Source organism: Centroberyx affinis, unplaced genomic scaffold (assembly GCF_046629955.1).
Source record: "Centroberyx affinis isolate AG114_WGS23_722 - 3 ecotype Tasmania unplaced genomic scaffold, CSIRO-AGI_Caff_v1 ptg004141l_1, whole genome shotgun sequence".
NCBI lineage: Eukaryota > Metazoa > Chordata > Actinopteri > Beryciformes > Berycidae > Centroberyx > Centroberyx affinis.
In genome coordinates this window covers 44,449-68,031 of record NW_027281910.1, presented here as the reverse complement: position 1 = coordinate 68,031, position 23,583 = coordinate 44,449, and the positions used below count along the sequence as shown (strand labels likewise).

Here is a 23,583-nt window from a genome sequence, read left to right as displayed (position 1 = left end):
TTCTATTGCAGCGCTCTCGAGAAGGACATCAGCCAAACGTTTTCAAATAATGTAAATGTGATGTAAATTTATACAAATGTTCCTTTTGTAGTGCCAGGTGAGCTGAAGTATAAGCTCCTGTCAGATTAGTCAGAACTCACATCACAGCTTCATTAGATTGGGTTCCCCAGTTGAAATAGTCAAGTAAGGATTTTTTTCATGGAATAACTTCCTAAACTTCTAGTAAAATTTAACTTCTTGTCTCCATCGAAGTGATTATTTTGTTCCTTTGCATTATAGAGAACAAGCTGCTCCTTCTCTGCTACTGAAGTAGTGCAGTCTTGACGTGCAAATATAATTTTGATTCTGTTTAATAGAATGAGCTAATCTGAGAAAATGTTGTCTTGAGTAATTATACGTCCAAATATCCATTATCAGTAATGCATCCAATCCGTCCGGCTTGTGAACAGATTGAAGACTGCAGCAGCATTTATTGGGGTTTTTTTTGGTTGTGGGGCATTGCCCCAAGAGTATGTTCATCATCTTCAAGTGCCCGGCTTTTCTTAACGTAAGATGTATACCGGTAATCATATTTGGTAGATCAGCTTTATTTGGAAAAATATGTTTTTGTGAAGCCTTTGGGAAATTCTAATAGTCTACAGGCAGTTGTTTTCTGCTCGATATATATTGGAATGTGTCTCACTTTGTTTTTCGTCCATAAAACTGGTGGAAAACTTCTGTGCTGTGCTTGTCGGAGATGATTTGTTGCCCGTCTACTCCCATCAATGAAATAGCATGTAAATTTTGGCAAGACTTTGTAATCATCCCGTACCTTCACATTCCCAGATACAAAGTCATGGAGGAATGTATAACAAGACTTTTTTTTTTTTAATTGAGAGAGCGTCCACACTTTACATTCCTAAATCTTTCCTCATATTCGTCGTCTAGGATTGTGATTCTGAACAAGACGTGGATGGAGAACACACACACACACACACAGAGGAATATACTTGACTGAGGTCTGGTTGAGTTTGACCTAATGACCGAATCCATCATCATTATCACTCAGCATCTAGATATTTGATCCAGTGAGGCCTAAGAGGCGTCTCGTGTTTGACTAATGTAGAGCGATGACCTGCTCCGAGCGGGTCAACGTCTGATTCGACACATTCTAAATATAGCGACTGGTCACACCGGCCAGCGTCTGAGGGAACGTATGAGCGATGTACTTTCTATTATAGGATCGCATTCCTGAAGATGCGGTAACACCGTGCATTCCCCACAGGAGGGAACGTTTAGTCACAGCTCAGCTCCTCCTCCTCATTCTCTTTTCCCAATGAAGATGAGAGGGCCACCGAAGCCTTCACTTCCCGTACGTCCCGGTAACGCGGGTGGGATGCGATGTAGATTTGTCAGTGTGTGTGGAATGTCTGCCTCTGTTTGCAGCCACATCTCTTACATCAGACCACTCAGACATTTCATCCTCTAACATTTTTTCTGTGATGTTCAGTAACAGGCGGTGGACTTTTTCCTCTTCCTCTCTTCCTGGCAAACTAACATGCAAAGCGAATCGGCCGTCTACCGTGGATTATTCAGCCTCACAGAGCTCTCCATCATTCTTGCCACGAACCTTTCTTTGACCTCAGAGCAAAAAACGCATAGCTTTGGAGCTCTGTCACATCCATAAGTACTGTGAGTCTACATCTAAAAAAAATCAACTTTTGAGCTCAATACTCACAAGCACCATCAGTCAATAAAAGGAATGAAAATTGGTGCACTGATATTTATATTTTAGGCATCTAGCTGACACTGTTATTGAGATGGACTTACTATGAGTGAGCAGGTAGGGAGTCAGCATCTTGTTGTTCTGTACTAGATCCAAAATTGCCTTTTGTAGGGATCGAGTCTGGGTTACGGGATGGTCTCTAACCACGAGGCCGCCCTAACCACTTGTGCTTTTTAGGAAGTGTGAAGAAAATTGTAAGCTCCCGTTTCCCTAATGGGTACGACCACGAAGCACCATACAAGGCAAGAGGTTGGTCGTGTCCAGTCAAGCAGGCCAAGCCATGGACTCTGGAGAGTAGTTAGAGACGGGCAGTAGACCGATGCCGCTAATGTCTGTCAGTAAACTGACAAACCAAACCGTCGAGGGGGAGGAGGAGGGAGGTAGCGGCGGCGGCATGAAGGAAAGATGACGGCTGCATGTGAGCAGACGCCACGCATGCCTTCGGCCATGTAGTCACCGTCTGTCGAGGCAGCGGCGCTGAGTAAGCCTCGACGAAAGGATGGCAGGGTCAACAGCGCTGTTTAAGCAAACAAGCGGACCCACCAGGTTGTTATTGGCCTGGGTAGCGAGCTTGGAGGCTTGGAGGCAGGGGTGAGTGCGTGGCTGCAGGCCTGCGGACTGAGGTCAAGGTCCCAGAGAGTTCTGGCTGGACTTATGGACCAGCGAGTGATGTGCCGGTGGTCCGTGGGAGTGCTCTGGACAGGTCAGACTGTTTTGACTCATCTGGATGGAAGTTCACATTTTAACAGAGGCAGGCTGTTGTGGATGTTGGCCCAAGTTGCTCGTTCCTCGTAAATCTTCTGCTATCTCTCGCAGCTAAAAGATAGAGGACCTCCCACGAGGAACAAGTAGTCTGAAGCAACATGGGGGAGACTTGTGTGTAGTGAGCCTGAACATGTAGTTCAGCTGTTTTTCTCATGTGTGCTTCAGGTCTCCTGATGACAATCCCAGCTGACTTTTATTGAATGAACATACCTAACTATTTGATGTGTTCTCTTCTTTCATTTTTAGTCAGTCATAAGCCACAGGTTCCCTCTAACATTGCTTCATCTGTGTTCAGAAAGGCTGGCAATCTCCCTTAATCAGTCACTGTGAACTTTGGCTGTTGAATTTCAATGTGCAGCACTGTTCAGCAATGTTGTTGCTTCTGCACAGGATGCCGGCTGCAATGTTTGGCTGTATTATAAAGAAATTGTTGCCTAAATTAAAAAGAAATTCTGTACAGGTAGAGCAATGGATTTAACATTGCATCAAGAATGGTTGCTCTCACACAAGGTAGCTTTCTCATGTTTAGTCTGATTGCAACAGGAGCACTGGGGTTTTTTTTTTTTTTTTTTTTACTTTTGCAGGTGGTTTGTGTTCTTCATCAAGAGAAGCAGCCAGGTTTGGTCTCAATGTTCAGGTGGTACATCCAACCCACCAAGGACAGCGTATATGATGATGGGAGTGTTTCTGGAGGAACTAGGTTGTGTAACTTCTCTAGCAAGGACCGGTGAGGTTGTTCCACCACCCGTTGGAGCGCTTCAGGAAGCACATCAAGTTCCCAGTCAGTTGCCACATGCGTTGCCTGTTTACCCAACCTGCCCTGCCCCAATGACCAAAGTTTAGAGTGTGTTGACATACGCTTGGCCCCTGTGAGCCCAGATAGCACAACGGATGTCAAAACACAGTCTGAAGAGTTATATAATTCTCTCCGTTGTCACTGGCATCCGTCAGTAGCAGCTGGGCAGGACAAGTGGCAAGTCTAAGCACTGCATTTAATCCCTGAGCAACACGTCTTTGATTAATTACCTTCTTGAAGCCTCTGAGCTCTGTGCTTGAATTCCACAACTGATGAGAACTGTATGAAACCCCATTGGCTGCTGACCCAGAGGGGCAGTACTCTGTAGATTCCTGTGTTTTCTCTTGGCCGGCAGCGTGGCCTAGTGGTTAGAGGAACCGTCCCGTGATAGAACATTCACAGATTTGATTCCCACAACAACAAACATTGTGCAGACAAAAAAGAAAAATAAAGTAGAAAGACCAGCCTTTGTACTTTAAACTGGAGGACCTCAGTTGTAGCCCCAGTGTAGACGAGCATCCGCCCTGCCGAAGTGTCCTTGAGCAAGACACAGAATCCCTTCCAGCTCCAGGGTTAGTTGTTGTTCTCTAGCTGAGCCTGAGTATAAAATGATCAATGAAGTATCACATTATTATAATTTTTATCCTTTATTTATCCAGGGAAAGTCGAGTGAGGACGCTTTCTTTCTTCCAGTGACGCCATGCTTTACATTCATACAGTTTCGCACACTCCCACTTGCTCAAGTGCACCGTGTTGTTGAGGGAGGGGAGAGTGTTGCTCATTTACTTTCCCCACCCACTGCTTCTCGGCTAGTCCAGGAATTTTACCCGGCAAACTTCTGGCCACAAGCCCGCTTCTCTGACCTCTGACCATCCAAATATTATTATGATAAGTCACTCAGGATAAGAGCATCAGCCAAATGCTTAAAATGTATGTTCTCCTTTTGAGTTCCCTGTAGCTGTCTGAGAGGACGGCTCCGTCCCGAGGATCTCAGAACAGCTGGACACCAGACCTGGTGGCGGTGGAGCAGCAGGCTCGTTTTTCCCCACAACCTGTTGGACAGGCTGACCGCTGGCTGCTCAGTGCGGTGTGGAGGGCAGCTCTCCGGGGAGCCCTCACTCAGAAGAAGAATCTCCTCAAAAAATATAAAAATAAGGGGAGGCAGCAGGGCCGGCCCATTCTGGGAACCCAGGCTGGAGACATAAACTAAACAACCGCTAGCTCTGGGGAATGAGGGAGAGATCTGGAGGAGGGGGGTCGGGGGTGGTGGATGGTACAACACGTTACTGCACGTTGTCTAACACCTCAACCACCACCACCTTTTTTTCCCCTCGTCAGTGTGAGTGTGGTAGAGGATATTGCGGTATGAAAGAATGCTTGTAACACTGCGCCTATTCATCCCGTCCGTCCATTCATCATCAGCATTTAGAGTATACAGGCAGGGCTGTTTAGATTCCCTGAACAAGGCCGCTCCAAAATATGAAACCCTAGCCATTCTATTCAGTGTGAACACTAGAGTAAGCATTAGTGCTACAGGCCGAGTGCTGGAGGTCCTGTTGACGCTGTGTAGCTCAAGTGCTAGAGCGTGGCACTAATACTGCCAGGGTTAGGGGTTTCATTTGCAGATTCAGGTTTTGGTATCACAAACATTTCTCGGAGGCAGAGCTGCTCTGGAGACAAACAATCTTATTGGTTGAGTTAACGCTCAATGGGCGGAGCCAAAGAATCATTGTTTTTCTGGCTAAGTAACATGACTGATGCCCAGTGAAAAAGGCAAGAGGTAAAAGAGGAGGTAGCTAATATTATGAAGTCTAGTGCTCTTGATACTAAGCTACTATAGGTAAGCCTAGCTGGCCTTCCAAGTTCAGACTCGCCATATTAGCCTATAGCTATCCACGTAAGCTAGTTAGCTAGCCTGCTGATTTTTCAAGATCATAAATGCCATGGTCATGAATGAATGAAAAAATAAGTAATTTATTTCCATTCATATTTTTATCTTGACTACAGTTCCTTGCCATTTAAAATTGCCATTTAAAATTGCCAGTTCACAAAGTTGCGCTCTGAAGCACTGTGGTTTAGCTCTGCCCATTGACGTTTCACTCAACCAATGAGATCATTTCTGCCTCCAAGAGATGTTTGTATAACTAGCCTGCATATCTTCATCCTGTGTAGCTCAAATGCTAGAGCCTTGTAAGCACTATTGGGGTTAGGCGTTTTATGCTGACTGGGGCCACCTATGGTGAAAATGTATGCACTTATGGTACTATAAGGTTGGATAAAGGTATATTTCAAGGTGCAGTGATGTGAGGATAGAGGGGAGAACTGATCTCTGGCGGACACTTGTGAAATCCAGTTGTATTATTTAAAATGAGTTATGACCTTTTCTTGTGACAGTTGGTTTTGTCTGTACCTGATGAAAAATTATGGTCCTCCCTTTAATGCAAACTTGGACATAAATTACTTCAGTGTTTCTACCACTTGAGTACCTCGGTAATACAGCATCAGGCAAAATGAAAGGAGCACCCCCATATATGTATGTGTATGGGGGTAGTGTAAGAAGTGTAGTATAAGAAGTGTACTAACTGGTAAACTATCACTTTACTTTTAAATGTACAATTGTGTTACTTGATGGGACCAAATTGCCACACTTTTTCGTTTATAGAAGTGTACTTGTAGGTATACTTTAAGTTAGATAACTTAACATAACTTACTACTTCACTTTTAAGTTTATAAAAATATACTTAGTATCATTAAAAGTACAAGTTAGCCTAAGTATACTATTGTCAGTACTTGTTGGAAAAGTGAAAAATGTATTCAACAAGTATGCTATTTTCAAGTGTACCTTTTGCATTTCAAAAGTATATAAAACAAAAGTATACTTTCTTCTTATACTCTCTAGTTCTAAAGAAGTATACAAGCAGTATACTAATAAGAGTGAAATATACTTTTTTATAACCGAGGAATTTCTTGAAACAAGTGACAATTATCTTGAAATGAGGTCACCACATGTCCCTTAATTAAATAATCTTCTTGAAAGCTGATTTGCATTGGAAACCAGTGAAAAATTTGACCCCACTGGTAGATTCTGTGCATGTTTCAAGAAAAATAAGATGTTAAGACTCAATACTAGCCTTGTTAACATGGATATTTTCAGTGGTTTACTCCCTGGCAGGCCCTGTGCAGAGACCCTTGGATGTCACGGCGGGGTGAGTGGTATTAATGGAGCTTGGCCCTCTCAGCGTTTGTTCACATGGTGTTTTTATGGAGGGAAACGTCTCCAGCGGCGGCCCTCCATTTCCCAACAGGGGAGCAGACCGCAGACTTCCTGGAAAAGGTCTGGTGGCCGATCCAAAGACTCGGTCCATAAGCTAGGCACAGTGGCTGGACCGGCTCTGATCGATTGATCTTGTTCCCATGGTGGCCATTTTGAAGTTATGTCATACTTGGGGTGAGAAACTACTGGGAGACTATAAAACTAGTGCTACTTCAACACACACCAGATAAACCAAAGCTATCAAATTAGCTAGTCAGTCTCAGAACAACTATGACTGCTTGAGTTTAGCAGGGAAGTTAGCTTACTTGCTAGCTATAGCTACTAGCTAGCTACCTAGGCTAGAGTCTGGTAGCTAGCTATAATGGGCCAAATATATTACCTTAAAATGTGAATCTTTATCCCTCCCTGTTAGTTTCCAATATGTTTTTCAGAAGCCAACTTGAAATGATAAATGTATGATGTGCATCAATTGGGACACAGCTGGGCTGCATGAACTCTTTCAGGTAGTTTGCTAGAGTGAAATATTTTTGAAAATGGCCGCTGTGGAAATACGGTCCTTGATAAGGTTTGGTGGCTTGACTGTCTCCTTCAACCCAGCAGCTGTTGTTCTGTATACTGACAGTACAGCTGGACGTTTTATCATGTCCCCATCTTGTTGTCACACAAGTTGTTTTCTACACTGCTATACCAACATTTTGAACTGTGATTTAAGGAAACACAACCTCAGAAGGTGTAGTTAGTACAGCATGACTGATAACACGATAGTATTTCCAGTAGCATTCAGGTAATTTATTCTCTTGCTATTGTGGAAGCATGATGTGTTTTCAACATTATCTTGCGGCAGACTAAACAGTCGTACTGTACACACTGAGAGATAACTATAACTCATTTTAAGTGGTGGGCACTACTGGCCTGGATGCCTTTCATTTGAACACCAGCAGAAATAAACAAGCCATAATTATTAAAGGTAGAATAGGACTGGGTAACATATTCATGGATGTATGTCAAGATTGACTCTGGGAGGAATTCACTTTCATGTAGTGACTTCACTGGTGTATTCAAAGATAACTGAGAAGACTTGAAAAATCCTCTATTAACCCATTTGAAAATCAATGGTCATTTTTTTTTTCCCCATCTGAGTTTATGGTTAGGGATAAGGTCTTGACTGAGGTTAGGGCTTTATAGGTTTAGTTTATTTGCAGTGATAATACAGCTGAGTGGAAAAAGTAAAATAAACTACAACCCTAAACAAAGAAGAGTGTGAAGAGAAACACAAATTTCAAGATCAACAAAAAACCCAAAGGGGGCTTATAAAAACCCAAACCGTGGTTCGGTTTATAATCAACTTTTCAGGTAAAAACTGAGTTCCAGCTTTGCAGCAAAGTCAGTAAATAAAAACCCGAAGGACACTCAGACAGATTGTATTCTGTTGCCTTCAGCGATATCGAGGAATGTCAAATTCAGCACCAAGTGAAGACAATGTAGTGGAAGCAAGTGAGTGAATTGTCGTATCACTATGCGAACTTCTTTAGGGTTGCGAGACAAAAGATATTCATGAAGCCAGCTCCATTTTTGGGCTATACAGGTCAAGATTTTTCCTCCAAAGATGAAGGAATGACCTGCCCTCCCTCTACTTGGCAGACCAACAGATTAGACTGCTGTTTTCTGCAAGACTAAACACAGGACACCATGTTGGAGATGCGACAACAAAAACATTGTCTTTATAACGAATCATCTTTTCCTCCCTGACAAAACAAAGAAATTATTAATTTCTGTGCAGTGGTAGTTTGATCCAATTACACTATAAAATGAGGGAAAGATAAAGGAAAGAAGAGGCAATATCGTTATAACTTCCTTTTTGTCATCACTCTGATGCTGGAAACTACTACAAATATTCAGTTAAAAGCCTCTAAATGAGACCATGTAGGATTTCTGCTCACATACACAAACATGTACTTACTAAGGACATGAAACACTTGCACATATATTTGAGATACTTGCCTAATGTATGTATGGAGGCTACTTGCACTGATGGAGAATTGTACCTTTGTTTTGACAGGTCGGTCCTCTGCCAATCAGTATTTTTCCATCTCTGTACTTTTCCCATTGAGATGAACAGAAACCTTATTGTTATGACGGATCACTGCGATCCAAAGCCAGTGTTTTGAAAACCATGGAACCATGAAAAACACATTTGAAAGATTTTGGATGCTATTCTTGGCGTTGTCATCTTACATTCACATTTAAAGCATTCAGCTGATGGTCTGATTCAGAGTGACTTAGAATGAGTCCAACAGTAGGATAAGCTGAAATTTGTAGATTAGTAAAAATACAAGCAACAAATAGTGAAGAGTGGAAGAGTCGGAGCCCTAAAAACATCCCTAGAAAAAGAAATAAGATCTAAGAAGTGCAGTAAAAGGTGGTTTTGTTTTGGATGAGAGCAAATTAAAGCGAGTTGCGGAAGATGTGAGTCTTGCTCCATGCCACACCTTTTAATAAGAGTGTTTACAATTTCAAATACCTTTTCGTAGACTATGGCACCGGTGCAGCCCTGTTGGTCGGAGCCAGGGTTAAATGTGCAGAGTCAGACCGACTCCATGCTGACACTTACATTCCAATAATGACCTTAATAGCACTAAGAAAGGCAAAGTGGTTGAAATTAACTCTTGTGATACAAAGCAAACAAAACAGATTCAACATTCAGCAATGAATCTTCAGTCCATATTTTGCAGCATATGTATTAAAGTCCTTAGTTATTACAGGTATAATATACATGTATACTGGTATACAGACAGGCAATATAAAATGGGCTAAAATTACCGAAAGATAAAAAGAACAGCATTTACAAAAGCTTATTTAATGATTCAAGTACCACTACTTTATACTTCAGTTCTCTGGTGTATTCAAAAGCATCTGTACAAAATGTACAAGAATTGTATCCCATGTTGCATTGGCGAATGATGGTTTCCTCTGCGCTGCACTTTACATTGCACTTCAGATCACATCTTGCAATACACTGTGACTGTCAAACAGAAGTGAGGCTTTTACAGTTTTATAAATGGAGCACAAAAACAAAACCACAGTCCCTACAATACATATCTTCCATTTTGAAATTCCAGACTTAATTACTTGACTTGCAGATTTTGGTGTTGGTAGCTGGGGTTACACTAGGCCATATCACTCTATAGGTGAACATTAACAACACCCCAACATATGAAATGACAGTGGGTTTACAGCTGCATAAAATGTGCAGTTATATATATATATGCTGGGACACCTTTGTACTTTTACAGAATTTTCAGACTGTATATTCAATTTAAGACCTGAAAATCATTAATTTTCCATACATGTCCAGACTGGTAGCAGACCTGTGTATTAACCCTGTAAGACACAGCTAGTAGCCATGGGGACAAAATGGCCGAACATACTCTAGCGGTCCAACATGCTGATGTTGTACAAAGTTGTTCTCAGCAACTTTCAATCTCATATCAGCGTGAGACTGAATCTACAAATCAACGATCATCTCAAGATGACTGAAGCTATTTCATTTCACAAACGCACACAAACAAGGTGACACTGAAAACCTGATTGCCCCGATCACACATAGGTGCAAGTGTGGTGACAATGTGGAAGATAAAATCATCAAGTGGAACATTTTCAAAAACAACTATCTAGCATTTAAAATCAAATAAAAGGACTAAGAGTTTTTTAACATTACAGACTCATCAATACATGTGCACTTCCATAATGACTGTACATCGTTTCACACGTCAAAGTCTTACCATCAAAACTGGTAAACATCAGTGGTGATTTAAGACAAAGGGATTTGTGCAAATAACTAAATGCATATTGCCATATATATGTATGCCTGCACAGGGTTCACTAGAGCAAACCTCTGTATCTGCACCAGAAAGAGTTCCTGTAGCGTTTGCCTATGCTTTTAAAGAAGGGAATCCTATTGAATAGAGTATTTGAAAATAGAAATGGAAAATTTTCAACAGTCTATCATGCACTAACCTCTCTTTACAACTCTGAATGCAACAGAGTTGTTTTTTTTAAATAAAGAAATTGTATTTCAATTTCACCTGTCAAGAAGTCAGAAATAAAAGCGTAACTAGGGGCAACCTAATTAAGAGCCTTGATGACAGCTCTACATTCTGAGTGAATTAAATTATCATTTGACTTTTTTTAGATTTTTTTTTTTATGGACTTTGCGCGGATGAAGCAAATCCTTTCAAAGGCTACAACACTGTACCATTCACTTATTGTAGTTCGTCCTATTGAGAAGCGTCGTTAAAAAAAAAAAAAAAAAATTAAAAGAGTGGGGGTTGCAGTTCACGCAATTACTCATCTATGTTCCTCTTCACTTTAGTGAAATGCCTGTACTTTTCAACAAGGGATGAAACCGCAGCTGCAGTTAAAACTCATCACAATGTGATGAAGGGCGGCTTCGGCCATGTTGGATCTGGTGAAGTGAGTCCTGCTGTGGCAGTGCTTTAATCCACACATTTCCACATGCTGCTGGGGAGGAAGTGGACGTCTCTCTGGGTGGAAGTGGACGTCTCTTTGGGTGGAAGTGGACGTCTCTCTGGGTGGATGTATCTCTGGGTGGATGTGGATGTATCTCTGGGTAAAAGCGGACGTCTCTCTGGGTAAAAGCGGATGTCTCTCCGCGTGGAAGTGGACCTCTCTCTGCATGGAATGAGGCATCTCTCTGAGTGGATGCGGACGTCTCTCTGGGTGGATGTGGATGTATCTCTGGGTAAAAACGGACGTCTCTCTGGGTAAAAACGGACGTCTCTCTGGGTGGAAGTGAACATCGCTCCGGGTGGAAGAAGACGTTTCTCCGGGTAGAAGTGGACATCTCTCTGGGTGGACGTCTCTCTGGGTGGAAGTCTCTCAGGGTGGAAGTGGACGTCTCTCAGGGTGGATGTCTCTCAGGGTGGAAGTGGACGTCTCTCTGGGTGGAATGAGGCATCTCTCTGGGTGGATGCGGACGTCTCTCTGGGTGGATGTGGATGTATCTCTGGGTAAAAACGGACGTCTCTCTGGGTAAAAACGGACATCTCTCTGGGTCAAAACGGACATCTCTCTGGGTGGAAGTCTCTCAGGGTGGAAGTGGACGTCTCTCAGGGGGGAAGTGGATCAGGGCCGCTGCGGGTCGTACTGCTAGTAGCGGTTCAGCTTGTCCGGGTCGTTGGAAGCCATCTGGGTGAAGTCCTGGAAAATGTCCTGGTAGGTTTCATCTCCTGCGAGGACAAGAAGGAAACTAAACGTCAACAAACAAAACACTGAGAAGGAGTCAAGAGCTACAGGATAGGGCTGCACAATTAATCACGCCCAATTCTGCCCTGCAAAGACAAACAGCAGTAACTATGTTTAACTAGTTTATCACCTGTGCTGACAGAAGCATTGTTGGCACAGAAGTGGACAGTGTATAATTTAATAGCACTAATGGGTATAACTTTTGTTGATAAGAAATCTTACCTTTTGTCACAACCTTTGACATTTAAAACACACAAAATAGTCGGTGCTGTTTGCGTTTGTCAGGCAGAATTGTACATCATAATTTTTATGTCCACAATGAATAATTATTGTGTATTGGCATGTCGGCAACATTGAACGCTTTCATTGCACTGTGGTTAAGAAAAGTTGTTATGCTGATATAATAATGTAATGTGACGATGTGATTCTTTATTCATCCCTGTAAAGAAATTCCCTTTTTCTTTCCCCCCCTCCACAGTTTGTAGTGATCAGGGCAGGATCATTTTAGCCATAATCGTGCAGCCCTACAGGAGGATAAAACAACAACAGTGGTTTGTAGCGTGAAGAAAGCATGCACAGTGACAGTGTCATTAGAACAAGAATGGAAAAGAGAAAGTCAGCCATACCTGTCAGAGCGTCGGCGTGGCTCGAAATATGAAACAGAATAACGCAGAGGAAGAAGGATGGGAAGGAACAGAAGAGGCAAGAGGCAAACGTTTGAGAAAGCGGGCAGAGAGGCCTTTCGTTAGGGTTGGCGATCGAGTCGGAAAGAAAAGACAAAGCCCACAAAGATTAGTTTTAGTTAACAACTGTATTGTGTTTAAAGTGCAGGATTTTATGTACAAAAATACAGTTGTGTTGGCCTCAGCACCCCAAAGAAACAAGAGAACAGAAGAAAGGCACAAACTCTGGGGAGGAGAGTGAGAAAAGAAAAGAAAAATACAGAACCAAGAGAGTGAAGTTACAGAGAAAGACGAGTGAATGAAAGCAATAAGGAACAGAGTGTGTTATAACAGAGAGCCAGCAGTTCTCAACCTTTTTGTCTTTTTGCGGCCGCCTTGTTAACATGCAAAATGGTGAACTTTGACACCAAATGATGATTTTTATTTCCCCTTTTCAGGCTATTTTACTCAATTATCAGAAGAAGCATATTGGCTGCAATATCCATTAAGAAAAAAGCATTTATCAAAAAGATTAAAAACATGATCATTAAGTTATATATTAAAAATTGTTCAGATTCCATAAATCATCCAGTGACCGCCCACAAAAATCTTCACCATCCCCCAGGTTGAGAACCACTGCTCTGCACTTCTTCCATACACTTAATCAAGTAAAACCACTTGAGTCAGGGGAGCTGTAATTTTAAAAGGGGGGCGTTGATGAGGTTAGTTCTCCCTCATATTCATCACCCCTGAATGTCCCTCATCAGTCCCATCACTCATCAACTGATTGGAAGCGCTGATGAAGAGGCCCTCGGGTTACCAAGGAAGACTGCAAGTTGATGTTGGAAACAAGGCTAATCCTCTCGCAGAGTAAAACGAGGCGAGGATCATTCACCGACTGACTGACAGCACATACTTCAAACTCTACTCTGCCCTTCTACCTAAAGCCGAACCTCCTCCTCTTCCTCTTATAATCATTACTAGTGTATCTGTTGTTTACCTTAAGGCAGTGACAGTCAAAAATGGCTCCCGTTTCATTTAAAGCAACTGTTGCACACAGACAAAAACCAAAACACATGATCTTTCTTTTCTACTCAAGTAGCATTCTTATCATAGGTCCAAAACATTACTGACTCATTTTTAAATAGCAAGAAATGACCATGGAGGGAATTCCACTTTTAAAAAAAAGCAGCATTCAGGCTACTGCATTGTTTTGACGAGCTAATGACAGAGCGGCTACCTACAGCAACACAACATCTAGCCCTGAATGCAACATAGTACTCCATCCATCGAGGACGAATAGAGGAAATTTCTGAGCATAGCCCTCCCTCTTGTGGTCAGCACACATAAACGCAAGCAGCTCTTCCTTCCCCCTGTGAGAAACAAACTACTCTCTAGAAACATCTAAGTATCTCACTCAGGGAAATGAGAGCTCTACTTTCCCTTTTTCACAATCACAACACAATCATCAAATATCTCTCACATGGTGTTCGTGAACACACTGTTCTGCCAGCACTAGGGGGCGCTGCTCAACGGACTTGAATGAGCAGAAATGACCATTTAATCAAAGTGCTTTTGTGCCCTATGAAATGAGCCCTTAGGGCCGGGCTGTATGGAGCAGACATGGGATGAAACTGGGGTACGATTCTATTATTCATTCATTATCGACAATACTCATGTGAGCTTCATACACATCTCTAGCCACATTCTTCATGAATGTCTAGTTTTCTTTTTTTTTTTTGTTAAGCTCCCAAATGATTAAGATAAATATAAGCTAGGACTAGTAGGTGATAAAAAGCTGTACATGGTTACATGTGGATATTTTTCTAGGCTATTGCACTTCTTGCTTGACGGTGAACCGTCCTCAAATGGTTTGCCTATATACTTGAGTAAAACCCTTTAAGGATCATTCTGGTTATTTTCAACCTGGGCCCCTTAGCTTTTGCCATCATTACAATTGATTATGTTCAAAATCTTGTCACTTCACTTCACTGTAGAGTTTTGCGTACGTCCAGTTTGCAGGAAGTGCTGCTCTCCAATACACACCGAAATCGCTTTTTGGGTTTGACTGTTGCAGATTGTGTTGGTCCTTTCAGTGTGTTTTGGTGAGCAGCACTCCCTGCGAAATGAAACTATGTAAAACTCTACAGTGAAGTAAATGAAATTTTGAACACAATCAGTTATCTAGGAAAAACTAGGATAATAAGGCCCAGGTTGAAAATATCTGGAATTATCCTTTAAGAGTGCATTAACATTCGAGACAATCAATCAGACGCCGTTTAAAGGCCTTTCAGCTTACAATTCTGGATTTCCCGTGGCGATGACGGGCGAGTAGCAAGCACACTTACCAGACTGACTAACAACCAAGACACAACATTGTCAGAACAGGTAGAAAATACCACACACAAACTAAAGAAAATCAAGGATGCAAGCAGAGACCCTCGTGGCACTCACCCTTGTGCAAACTGTGTTCTGACAACACACAGGGGAATACATTACATAACTCCAGAGTCACTCTCAACTCTGCTTATTCTGTCAAATACTGACTATATAGAAATGTATGTATACACATCATTTACAACAATGTCCGTATGCTTACATGGTTCCTAGGATTATCTTTATAAAAGCAACAGTTCTAAAATAGATATTTTTTTTCTGACCAGGCATGTCAACTTCACAACATTAAGATGCATAATGGGGCCAAACGAGTAAACATGACCTCAAAAAAGGGAACCATACAAGCATGGGGAAATGGAAAAGGTAATTGCATAACCATTAAAAAGGAATGTGCATAAATTATTCCCTCAGGTGAATTTAAAATTAAACCCAGTGCTCCAGACACCCTACGCCACTCCAAACTGGTCTGATGGTCAAAACTATCATTCATAAAAGTCACGATTATTGCCAGATAGAGAAGACTGCCTTCACTTTGAGGTTTGAGTGTCACTGGATATTGGTGGCAGTTGCCAGGTAGCTAGCTTTCCACAAAAGACATTGTGATTTACAGCTGGGACACAGCAGACAACTCCAATGTAACAGCGAGTGTTTCTGGACTTGCTGTTCCTCCAGGAGAAGTAAACAACTGAAGAGTTTTTCCCCCCAAAACACAACATTTTTTCCATTCGCTGGTATTTGTCACTCAACATCTCTAAAATACAGCCAGTAAACATGCTAACATTTTATCATTCAAAGACTTAAAAAAAAGGAGGATTTACCTACTATCCAGTGAAAAGTACCACTGTTTCTTTTGATTTTGTGCTATAAATAAGTAAGTAACAGTCACTTCCTTGTCTTATTTTGGAAGGAATCTCTTCAGTTGTCTCCAGAGTTGATGGCTTTTAACCGGGTCACATTAACACCGTCTAGCACCTGACTCAAAACCACACACCAGGTGCAGCTCACCCAGCGCCTGGCCGGGGCTGGGTGGTTAAAATGGCTGTCGCACACAAAGCACAGTAAGACACAGGGGCAAATCTGGCAGAGTTAGGGTCAGTTCACTATCAAATTTCTTCAAAAATTCTAAAACTTGATGTTTTTTACCAAAACAACTTTATGTCCAATCAATAATGAACTAATTCTCTGAGAGATAATGTCATTCTCCTGCGAATCTGCAGTTTGAAGTCAACTGACCCAAACCCTGAAACCTTTACATCTCTTCTGGTTTGCTTGGTTTTTCATGTTGCCCCTGTGTTTTGAACAGAGTGGACAGTTACTAAGTTTCGTCCAGCTGCAGGCTAATAAACTCCTGCATGCATTTCCTGTACTGCATCTCGGTGGGGCTGTTGGTGGGATATTGACCTGACTGGCTGTAGGGCCCCTCCGCCTCCCGCATCTCCTCGTTCATCTTGGCCAATCGCAACCTGGGGGGGGGGGGCAGGGGACAGAAACAGGAAGTTGCAGATTAGCACAGGTGCAGTGAGGATATTACATGTCATTCATTAGACTCTTAAATTTTAACAGTAATTATAGGGTTCCTTTTCCATTTTTGTAATTTCTATCCTTTTCTAGAACTCAGTTTTCAGACACAGCAGGTTCATTACACAGAAAGGTTATTTCTGAATAACACAACGCCGTTTCACATCTAATCATATCACTCCTCAGTCAAGAAGTCCGGTATTAACCGGTGACACCTTGTGGCAAAAAGACGTTATTCCACGGTTACTGCAGACCTGTCATGTTGGAGTGGTGTTTGGTTAAAGTTTGTAAGTTACTTAAGCTTATAATAAAATCATTTTAAATCACCATTTCATGTCAAATGATTAATGCCTTTGGTAAGCAGCTGTGTAATGAGCAGGATAATGTTCAGCGAATGGGTCATTACTGCAAAATAATCCCCTTCAAGGTGATCAGGGTGAAGTCTGCTTCACATCAGGGTCTTGATTCACTCTGTCGAGGCTTATTTTGTGATGACCGGCTTGCTGTCCATTATGCCTTACTTCCAGATTAATAATGTTACTAATAATAATATTACATAGATGTTTACAGTGAGGTGTTGAATTTACAAAAGGATTCCCTATTTAAACTAGAGTGAGCACCTATATATGGTAGAAAACTGGTTTGGATGTTAGAAGAGAGGTGGGGGGGAGTCAGGGTTATGAAGTGGATAACTCCAGTGGCAGCAGTAGCCTAGATGCTAGAGAGGCAGGTTTGTGACTGGAAGATCAACTGTTTAAAGGTCCCATATTTTACACTTTCCAGTGTTGCATTTTATGTCTTGAGGTCCATTCAAAGCTGTGTGTGTGGTGTCATGTAACAAAAACACTTTCAATCCATTTTTACACGTTCATTTTCCAGCATCTCTCTGAGCCTTACCAAGAACAGGCTGTTTCTGTCGCTGTGTCTTTAAGGCTCATTAATATTAACGACCCCTCTGTTCTGATTGGCTAACCGTTTCAAGAGTGAAACGTGAGACACCGCGGCCCGGCAGCTACAGGTAGGGAAAACTCTCCGGTAATAAACAATGACAACCGCTCAACTGCTTTGAAAAAAACACTTTGTTAGTCTATTATTTCTTACAAAAATGATAATGAGCAAACCTTTGTGACGCCACAAAGTTACGGCTCCTTTAGAGGCTCGCTTTTCTAATATGGATTGTGTGGATTTAGTTGCCGACTGTGCATTTTGATACTTTCACCATGTTTAGATAGCACATCCAACTCCTTTATAATCAAAGAGGCATGGGAAATCCCGTTTTCCACAATATGGGACCTTTAAATCCCAGGACCAGCTGGGGAAATCTGGGAGGACTGTGGTTGTACTGGGAGCTCCCAGGTGTGAATGTGTAGCTGCCTACATTAAGGTGAAAAAAACAGGGCACTCACAGCGTAACGATATCTGCGTTGGCTGCCTCCACCGCCATGGACAGGGGCGTTTTCTCCTCAATGTCTGCAGCATTTTGATTAGCTCCTCTTTTCAGGAACAAACACACTTGCCTGAAATAAAGAGCAAGGTTAGTTAATTTCTGGGAGGTCAAACATAATCTCAGTTGATAGCCTCCATTCACAGTGGGTCAACAAGCCCAACATAATTAACCTCAAACAAAGGTATCCATAACAAGCTTAGCTCCTCTGTGTTAATGAGTTGTATCCCAGCAACAGAGACTAATAAAACTCACTGTAAGTCACTCTGGATAAGTGCATGTACTAAATGCCTCAGGAAGCAGTGTAATATAAAGATACTCGCCAAAACAATACAGCTCAAGCATCGGCAGCATACATCACAAGCTTAGTTTCATAAGTCTTTTCTTATTAGAGACTATTAAAATGTTGAGGGCAAATTAAATGGAACTTGAAGCAGTGTGGTGTTATTGACAAAAAAAACAAATACTTTTATGGGTTGTTTATGGCCATGTTAGAGGAAATATAGAGTTTTGTACCAAAATGAGATATCCAACCACCCTTTGAAAAAAAGTGACACCTACTCCAACAGAATGACTGATGACTCTTAGAAAAGGATGGTACTTTTTATAGGATAGTAGGTAACTCAAGTCTTTGGTTGACAAAATGATCACACTTTTACAATCTGGATCCTCTAATTTAGAAATATTGAATATTGAATTACAGGTTATGATTTTTTCCAAACTGGATATACTGTTTTGGAATGGAACTCTACAAATAAATATGTGAAAAATGTCTTTTTATTTCATAAGAAAGAGATCTGGAATGTTATAGCTAACAATTTTCTGTTGGAGTGAGGGCATATTGACATTCTCAGAGGAAAGTGTTGATAGTGAGATGCGGAAGACGGACCCTGTGTGTCCCAGGATGGTGGCGTGGTGCAGCGGTCCTCGGCCCTGGGCGTCCTGCTGGTTCACGTTGGCTGCGTTTTGGAGCAGGAACTCACAGGTGACCAGCGAACCCTGAAATTAAGTGTTGATAGAACATTATACACAACACCACATTAGCCTTAGGAACAATGTCCATGGTCCACAACATTATGAAGTTGCATGCTTTTCCATCATACTCTACTCATACTATTATCTCATGATTTGTTGTTACATTCGACTGCTGGACTCTTACCAATGGCTGCAACTTACTTCATGCCACGTTGTCTGAATGAGGAGTGATTTTGGTGCATGTATGAAGAGGGAAATTTTATTTTCTGCAGTCTACTTTATGTCCTGCAGAATCCCCTTTTACTAAATGTGAGGTCCAGTTGTCCCAGTACCATGTGTGTCTGTATGTGGTGTGAAACTCTTTCAGTTGACAATATCTCTCTGCACCAATTACATCAGGACAAACTTCTGTGTCTACTGTACTCTGTAAATACTGTAAATAGATCCTCTTTCTGATACTGTAAACAAGGAAAGACTTTATTAAGAGTGAACCTGACAAAGCTATTAGGCGAAAGGTATTGTTTGTAGCCAAGTTTACTTGCATTATGATAATTAAAAAGACAAGCAAATGAAACAAGTTGGTCTACAGTGTGAGTGGTTTCGTTTGTGGCAAACTGCAGTTTTTTAGAGACTGATATGATAAATTTGTAACTGAAGCATATTACAGTACTGTTTTTTAAGTTTTCATCTTTTTAATAATTAGAGATAACATTGTATATCAAGATAATTTTGATCAAGATAATCGTACTATGAATTATTCATATCGGCACAGGCCTAGCTGTTTCTCATGCTCACCCCCTGCACCGCCATGATGAGCGGCGTCCTCTTGTCGTCGTCCGTGTTGACCCAGTTGACCTCGGCTCCGTGGGCCAGGGCCTCCGCCATGTCCGGTAGGCTGCGGGCGCACGACGCCCAGTAGAGCTGCAGGCCCGGGCTGTACTCCTTCGGTTCGTAGAAGACCGTCTCCTTACAGGGCGAGGGAGGGGGCAGCGTGGCCGGCATGGGCATGGGCGGCGGCTCAGCGGCTTCTGACAGAGGAAGAGTCATGTTTTTAGGCTCAAACCTGTGTCAAATATTACTTGCAAATACTTGTTATGGTTTGTTTTAGTCTACTTCAGAGCTCAGTGGGTGGGTGACACTAATACAATTAGTGTCAGGATGTTTACACAGGAGAGTATTTGAAATTCAATTTAGTATACATCTGTGATTTACAACTTATTTGACGATATCTGAACTGTCCAGGTCCGGTAAATCCCATCCACCTGGTACTCCAATCAGATTAAACCAAATGATGCAACTGTTTGATCCTGCTTGTGCTTGTGTGTGTGTGTGTGTGTGTGTGTGTGTGTGTGTGTGTGTGTGTGTGTGTGTCTCACCTGCGTCTCCCAGGCTGTTAGTGGAGGGGGTGGTGGCCAGCATCTCCCTGCTCCCATCAGCACTGTTCTGGATGCCGCTGTCTGCACTTCTTACTGTAAAACAAACAGTCTGAGTCTGACAATCTCTACTTGTACAGCAACACACTTAACACACACTGAGTGTATAAAATAGAAGGAACACCTTCCGATTGTGGGCTTTTTTTTCCCCACGGTAATTTTATCCGTGCTGGTTTTCAGCATTGCCCTGCTTCACACTCATCTTGTTGGCCACTGAGCAGCTCTACTGCAGCAGATGGGGGTTGACTGCCTTGCTCAAGAGCACCTTGGCAGTAGTTCTTGAAGGGGGAAGAGAGTGTTACTCATTCACTTTCCCTGCCCAGATTTTCCCACCCACTCTAGGAATTTTAAATCAGCTCAACTTTGCACTCACAAGCTCATTTCTCTCACCTTTAGACTTTCTACTGCCAACTCAGAATTGCAACTCCCTTTCTTACAATCATGTCTTACTTGTCTCAAGGTTTCAAAGTCCATCCTGTCTCCACTTCTTCATCTATATATCCCCTTCATGACTGAAGAGGATTTAACGGGTGGAATCAACAATCTTTCAACTGATCATCATATTCACAAGCTATTGTCTGTGGCCCTGAGGAAGGCTTTCTGCTAAAAACGTGTTGGTTTTTTTGTACCAGTAATGTCATTTTTTCGAACATCCATCAGCCTCTAATAGTTGGTAATTTCATTCTTCCAGTCTTATGGTTGGAAAGAGCAGGTGGTCCTAATATTTTGTACAAGTGGACATACAAAATCCCCCACTGAAACCAACATGGAAAGTGAATTGAACAACAGATCACCACCTTACGCAATGAGTCAAGTCCCTGAATACCACAGACACGATGAGACAGATACAACCCCAAGTCCCAGATACAAGACACTGGCCACAACCATGTGTGAGAGAGACTACCCACCCCCTCCCTGGGAAGAACACATAGTATATTCCCAAAGTACATTCCGCAGTAACATGATGGGATGGTCCATTAGAAGGCTTGGGATGGGGGAGGAACAGGATGAATGGGTGTTAGTCCACAGCCCCAAGCAGTGAGTACAAATGGACGGAGGGGTCGGAGGAGGAAGCGAAACATTGAGCCTTTAGTACTTACTGCTCCTTAGCTTGGAGGAGGTGTCAAAGTAGGAGAAGAGCGAGTCGAGCTCGTCGGGACAGAAGAGAGAGTCGCGGCGGGCCTCCAAGCCACTGGCAGCAGCTACGCAAGGGATGATGGGAGGTCGGAGGGTTGGAGGGGCCAAGGGTGTAAAGTGAGTGGCAGGGTGGTTTGAGGTGGGGGGGGTGGGGTTAGGGGTAAGGCAGCGAGGGCAGGGGTTAGTCCAGAAGCACAGAACAGCCAGAGGAAGAGGAGAAACAAAAAAGAGAATGGATTGAGAAAGAGAAAGAGGAGAGAGAGAGAGAGAGAGAGGAAGCACAGGGTGGAAGCACAGGAGGTTAGACTACCAGCTCAGCTACACTGGAGGAGAGACAGACCACGAGAAGCAATGGGAGGCAGAGAGGGCCGAGACATATGCTGTAAACAGAGAACATATGCCACTGGGCGGACGCTTTTATTCAAAGCACCTTGCAGCAGCATGATTGCGTACATTTTTAGGAAGGGGGTGGCCCCAGTGGGAATCAACCACGAGCACAAATGACACTGGCTTTGTCCTCTTGCTGTAGTGTAATTCCCAGCAGGCTTTCATTATATTGTATTGTTTTATATTGTTTTGGAAGAGGGGGGTTAGAATAATCGGCAAAAATCTATTAACACTAGAAAGGCCAAGCCACTGTCAGTTGACTGCTGTTTTGGATTTTAGCACTGAAATATCTCAGCTTCCAAGACGTCCCTCCAAACCCGTATTGTTAGATTTTCAAAACCATGCAAGGAAAAGATAATTATATTTACTCCCTTCAGTTGACCTTCTCTTAGACCATCCAAAACCCACTGGACTTTCTAGCGTTAATCATTTGTTTGATTGCCAGACACCATCCAGGTCTGGATCAATACCTCTAAATGAGTTTTGTTGCCATTTTGATTCTGTAATCCATATGTTATTCCATGTAATCCATATGTTATTCAATTCAGTTGTGTCTTTGTTTATCCTCATTTGGTTTGTCCTGAGGTGAGATGTTCTTATTATTATATATTATAAGTCCCATGAGGTTTCTTAAGATTTTCTCTCTGTCTTCTTCATGTGTTTTATCATTTATATGTGCAAATAAATGAACTATACAGTAATTTTAACTAAACAAGAGAATAAATTACAGAGTGCACCTTTAAGAGTCTATCGTGATGTTTGAAGTCACCCAATCAACCTTCTTCCTTCCTTTGAAATTCATCTTTAACCTCCCTCACAGGCTTTGGGTACAGAGGCCAAGGAAAAGGTTACAGGAAAGACAAAGTATGGGTAGGTCGAGGGTGCGCTTGTCTTACTGACCGGACTGTCCGGAGACGTTGGAGCCGGGTCGTAGTTTGGGGGTGGGCGGTGGCGGTCGGGGGGGCAGATGCTCAGAGCTGCTGCTCAGCCTCTTCTCCTGTTTGCTCAGGGAAACCACCTTGGTGCGAAGCTCCTCGTCCGACGGCCGGCGAACAAACCGGCGGTCCACGTATTTGGCTTTGATGTAGGCCTCGATCTCATGTCTGGTGGGAAGAAGAGGCGCAGGGTTTGTTTGTGAAGAAGGTGTGAAATTAACCCCAGCTATCATATACATATCTATTCTAAAACGGTGAAAATGACAGGTGAATTTTGGAAGCCATTAGGTCTTTATCTCTTCTCTAGGTGGAAGACAAATTTATATTTAAAAAAAAATAACAGGAAAACAGTAATCTCCTATTAAAATGCATGGGAACCTCCCAAAAAAGGAAATCCAGAAAAGATGTCAGAGTTTATCAAGGTATGAAGGTAGGAAGGGAGAAATTAAAGGAGGGAGGTCACTCCTGATTACAGCCCAGGGTGAGGTGAGGGATTATAGTATGCTAACTTAACTCAACAATTTTGGTGCTTTGATTTTTTAACAGAAAGTTTACTAAGTTTGAATTTAATTGCACTTGTGCCCCTGAAACTTATTAAAACTTTAAACATGCAAGGACATCAGTGGGGAAATAAGAATTCTTTGGTTCATTCCTAAAAAAAAAAAACTTTTTCCAGATAAACACCAATATGATATGCTACCTGTATCTACTATTTCCATACCTTGGGTCTCCTGGCTGAGGTTTTCTGGATCCTAGCTCCTCTCTCCGAGCCTCATAGATCTGGTTGATCACTCCGTTCCCCAGTTCACACATTAACTGTCAAAGATGTA

General features: G+C 42.3%; 1 protein-coding gene across 3 annotated transcripts in view; it reads right to left on the bottom strand.

The window, feature by feature from the left end:
* Window positions 1-9,071: 9,071 nt before the first annotated feature.
* The window catches only part of LOC139663872 (arf-GAP with coiled-coil, ANK repeat and PH domain-containing protein 2-like), a 50,038-nt gene continuing 35,526 nt past the window's right edge, over window positions 9,072-23,583 (bottom strand). The window contains exons 15-22 of one of the 3 annotated variants that reach the window (XM_071542641.1): window positions 23,475-23,569; window positions 22,719-22,921; window positions 20,238-20,330; window positions 19,657-19,889; window positions 18,776-18,885; window positions 17,849-17,959; window positions 16,326-16,387; window positions 9,072-11,849 (exon numbers count right to left, since the gene is read on the bottom strand). In XM_071542641.1, the coding sequence (XP_071398742.1) occupies window positions 11,770-11,849; window positions 16,326-16,387; window positions 17,849-17,959; window positions 18,776-18,885; window positions 19,657-19,889; window positions 20,238-20,330; window positions 22,719-22,921; window positions 23,475-23,569 (987 nt within the window). In that variant the 3' untranslated portion in view covers window positions 9,072-11,769. Of the gene's footprint in view, window positions 11,850-16,239; window positions 16,388-17,848; window positions 17,960-18,775; window positions 18,886-19,656; window positions 19,890-20,237; window positions 20,331-22,718; window positions 22,922-23,474; window positions 23,570-23,583 lie in introns of those variants that run through there. The other 2 variants (XM_071542642.1, XM_071542640.1) reach the window with 2 other exon arrangements.